The following is a 4,754-nucleotide window of genomic DNA, read 5'->3' as shown; positions in this document are numbered from 1 at the left end:
ATACAAAATATAATATAAATTAAATATAAAATATAAAATATAATATAAATTGAATATAAAATACAAAATATAATATAAATTAAATATAAAATACAAAATATAATATAAATTGAATATAAAATACAAAATATAATATAAATTGAATATAAAATACAAAATATAGTATAAATTAAATATAAAATACAAAATATAATATAAATTAAATATAAAATATAATATAAATTGAATATAAAATACAAAATATAATATAAATTAAATATAAAATACAAAATACAATATAAATTAAATATAAAATACAAAATACAATATAAATTGAATATAAAATACAAAATATAATATAGATTAAATATAAAATACAAAATATAATATAAATTATATATAAAATATAAAATACAACTAAATTAAATACAAAAAAAAAAAAATTAAATACAACTCGTACAATATTAAAAACGATAGAAACAGTTTCATCTACTTCCTCGAAATTGTTTCGCAGAAGGTTGATCGACGAGACAGAGACACTTATAAATCGCGTAACAACGCACGAACGAGGCGAGCCTACCTCCGACGAAGCGTCAGCTCGACGAAAAGCGGTAACCTCATCCCGTCGTTGGCCAGAGGAAATCCTTCACCACCGTGACGAATCCTTCACTCTCGTCCCATCACGCGTCTCGTTTCTCGCATCACAGCTCGTCGTTCCCGTGTCACATGTCACACGGTCACACTGCGAACGCGAACGAACATCGAACGCGCGCACCACCGATCGGAGGATCCGCCTCCGACCATCGAACACGAACGATCCTCCTCAAACTTGAAAATACGAAAATTCCCGTTTCTCTCGATCTCCGTTGGATGTTTTTATCTGTTTGACCGAACAGAGGCACACCGTGCACGAGCACGGCATTCACAAGTGGCCGTGATAATGTGCGCGATATCCGCCACAAGTGGTTGCGTCCTGTCACTGGTCGGACACTGGGTCACTTGATAATTACCTCTGGTCCAAGGACAACCGCTTTATTATTGCCAGACCGAGAGAGGTCCTGGCGGGGCGGGACACTCTGGATCCGGTCAGTCGATCGATCCCTCGCTGGATCTTTCGATCGTCGTTCGAAGGGCGCCACCCATTCCTTCGAAATGGATAATCGATTTCACCCCGGAACAGCTGGATCCGAGATTTGGATCGCCACCGACGAGACGTACACTGTGTCTTCAATCGAGTCGGCTCAAACAGAGTCGAAATGGTCTATTTGTAAACACTTTGCACGATAGGAAACGAACAGGTGATCGTTCGTCAACACGATGCCCTCGATGATCTCGAAGCTAAACCACTTGGCTCCAACTGTCTCGCGACTTGATCCTTGATCCTGTTTCCAGTTGGAACACAGACGACGACGATGATATCCCTCGCAGGGATAATTAATCACTCGATCGTCGATCAGGACAACAAGCCGATCAGAACGCGATCACGGTTGCTGCTGAAGGTGTCGCGGTGTTGTTTGTCCTGTCTGTTGAGACCTGTCTGTCGGAGACAGACCTGGTGGCTGGCGTCTGCTCGTCGAAGAGCACCAGGACGCGACTCGAACACGCACACGCTCGGTGGAGCAGCGGTTGTTCTTCGAGGCTAGTTTCCACCTCGGTTCGTCTATCGACTGTCATGCACCCCGGTGTCGCTCCGTCCGAACTAGAGCCGCTGGTACCACGCCTGCGTCCGCGAGGAAGCTTGTGCACGTCGCGTCAGGGCGCATGCCGTCGACTCCACGCTTTGCCGAGGCTTGCCACCAATTTCCGCGCGAAAATTCGATCGAGGTGGAATGATTCCGCGGTGTGATGATGTCTCGCTGCCCGAATATAATATCGGAAGCTTTCGGAAGAGATTTTTTTTTTTTTTGAAGTCTCGATCTTTCGTGAAAGGATCGCGGCGACGAACTTGGAATTATATTGGAAACCTGCTACAATTCACTGCAGTGAAAAATTAACTATGGGACAGTCACAGCTGGTGACGGGAGTCGTGTAACGATCGTTTCGTTTGTCTTTGATAAGCAAGTGGTAACGCGTCTGATCATACACAGACTGCGCTACTTAAACGCGGAGCTGCCTCTGTTTTTTTACCACCACCGAGAAATTGATAATGCTTCAAGGTAGTATTCTCGTAGTTGTTAATTTACCACTCACCAGTCTGCGTGCTGCTGTCGAAAAAGGTGTTGGACGTCTCGACGGACATCGTGGCGAACGTTCCGTCGGTGATTTGTGTGGAACTCTCTCTTCGTCCCTGGTACCGTTGCACCTGAAATAATCGCAACATCGATCGAGGTCATCTTCCAAATTCGTCGCAAGGGATTCAAATCGAAATACTTTACCAGCTTCTCGCTCTGTGAGCTCTGCCGACGAAAATTTCGGCACTTGATGGTCTCCTCTATGGTGCTCTGTCGGCGAAATCCACGAGCGATGAATATCTCGTCGGTGGTCGACTGTCTTCTCGCGATCGGGGCGTGCGATACGCCTCCTGGTGCACGAGCGCACGGGCTCGGGTCCCTCGAGGAACAGGATGAGCTGTCCGGCGACCTACGGAACGCAGAGTCTTCGTTGTTTATCTTTTTTTTATTTATTTTTTTTTTTTCTCGAGATCGAAGGAAACAGAGAGCTGGCCACCGGATTGCGGACCATAACGAGCGTGCGAATCGTACGCAATAAAAATCGTCGACTCGGGTGCGGTGTCGCTTGACAGAAATCACTTTATTACTTGCTTTGCCTGGATTATAACTTAAACATGTATACTCGAAACTGAGAAGATGCTCGCACTCTTTGGGCAAAAGATTTCAGCGCGAGAGGTTAAAAGAAAAATTAATGTTTCTGCTTATTTTGCGAAACAACGCACGAAGGAGGCTTGCAGGACTTTCGAGACGCAGTCAGGTCAACGTTGCGTATGTCATTTTCAAACACGCGAGTTTCACGTCATTCGATTTCACACAACGATGGCCAGGAGCCAGAATTTTGAAAGTCAGCGGTCGCGAGCCGCGTTTAATTGCAGTTTCTAATCTCTGTTCTCAATCGATAGCGTCGCGTTGGCCAGCAGTTTCACGACGAAGCCGTGAATCGATAAAGCGAGAGAGCAGCGTTCCGTACCTGGGCGGCGACCGACCGGCCATCGACATTGACTGCCGCGTCAGCTGAGATCTCTCCCTGATAGGACTGATATCCCTTTTATCGACGGCCCGGTCCGGGCTCAGATGGCTCCTCGAGTCGCGGCGCCGTGGATACGAGGCGGAGTCCGGGCTTAACGAGTCCCTACGTGCCCTCCGACCTTTAGGAAAAATCCCCCGAAAGAATGTCATGTCCCCTTCTGTCATTAATCGAGAGAAGAGAGAGAGAGAGAGAGAGAGAGAAGGAGAGAAGAAAATTTCAAATTCTACGAGCGACAGGGGAACGCGCGAGCGAGCGTTATCGACAGCAGGAAGTGGAGGGAAGAACGAGCCTGTTGCGACTCTCGAGTTTTGAGAGAGAGAGAGAGAGAGAGAGAGAGAGAGAGAGAGAGAGAGAGAGAGACAGAGCGAAAATGAAAAAAAATCATGCGTGCCGAGAGGACACTTCACGAGTGTCTTTCAATCCTTTGCACTCCAAATTATTTCACTTTCCTTTTCTCTTCGGCGATGCAAATGTAACAAAAAACTGTTACTCGACAGAGGAGTGCAAAGGGTGAAAGAAAGTAAGATTGGAAACGATGCTACAGTTAAATGAAACTTCGTGCACAGAGAGAAAGAGAGAAAGAGAGAGAGAGAGAGAGATACAGGTAGTGTTAAAAGACTGTAATTAGGACATAGATACGTGTATTTATATTTAGAGTTACATTGATAGTTTCATTCGCTGGCGAAAGGATGAAAATGGTCGATAATGGTGGATGTTAATGATTGTACCTCCTTCGTCAGTATCCGGCGACAAAGTCGGCTGACTTTCGCGGCGACGCGCCGGCGGCATCGACTCGTCAATGGCAGCCGATTGTCGTATCAATCTTGACATTTTGTTCGGCGAGGGCTCTTTCCCCTTCTGATAACACTGCGAACAGGATCGATCGATTTATTAATAGAACGTTGTGTGTGTGTTTCGACGCCCGCGATGCTTCTGTTTCTACTTTGCCCCTCCGTCTGGCTAGACGTGCCTGTTACTACTTCGTTACTTAAATCTATCGTTTTCCATCGCCCACGTCGTTTGCCATCAATTGCAATTCAAACTGCTGTCTGCGTCCGACACACGTTGTCACCTCTCGATGCGACTTCAGACATTTCTAGAAAACTGCAGAAAGAGATTTGGACGTGTCTGAACACGACCGGTATACAAAGCGATCCATCTAAATTGTAACGACGAGGAAAAAAAAAAAATATTTCTCGCCTAACGAACCGAATGACACCGAAATTTAACCAACTGACAATAGTACCTGACCGACACTACTCAGTGTTCTGTGTTCCTTCTGTTAATTTTTCACTCAGCTACGAATTTTGCTGAGTATTTTTAATCACTGCCAGTAGAATTGTACCATACAGTCTACTATTATATAATTATAACTGTATATATTGAATATTATTGTATGCATTAACTGCATTTATTTATTATTACTGTATTTTATCAATTAAATATTACTGTATATATTAATTATACTATATAATCTATTGTAATATAATTACATAATAGTCTACTATTATATAATTATAACTGTATATATTGAATATTATTGTATGTATTAACTGTATTTATTAATTATTACT

At 43.8% G+C, this 4,754-nt stretch overlaps 1 protein-coding gene across 3 annotated transcripts in view; it reads right to left on the bottom strand.

The window, feature by feature from the left end:
* LOC122527862 overlaps window positions 1-4,754 on the bottom strand; it is a 79,943-nt gene that overhangs the window by 37,977 nt on the left and 37,212 nt on the right. For all 3 annotated transcript variants that reach the window (XM_043652418.1, XM_043652420.1, XM_043652421.1), the window contains 4 exons: window positions 3,909-4,047; window positions 3,121-3,298; window positions 2,355-2,559; window positions 2,170-2,281 (listed from right to left, as the gene is read on the bottom strand). In XM_043652418.1, coding sequence (XP_043508353.1) covers window positions 2,170-2,281; window positions 2,355-2,559; window positions 3,121-3,298; window positions 3,909-4,047 — 634 coding nt within the window. The remainder of the gene's footprint in view (window positions 1-2,169; window positions 2,282-2,354; window positions 2,560-3,120; window positions 3,299-3,908; window positions 4,048-4,754) is intronic.

This window comes from Frieseomelitta varia, unplaced genomic scaffold (assembly GCF_011392965.1).
Source record: "Frieseomelitta varia isolate USP_RPSP 00005682 unplaced genomic scaffold, Fvar_1.2 scaffold_235, whole genome shotgun sequence".
NCBI classification, from domain to species: Eukaryota; Metazoa; Arthropoda; class Insecta; order Hymenoptera; family Apidae; genus Frieseomelitta; species Frieseomelitta varia.
Note: the sequence above shows the minus strand (reverse complement) of the source record. Positions and strands in the feature narration are given on the sequence as shown.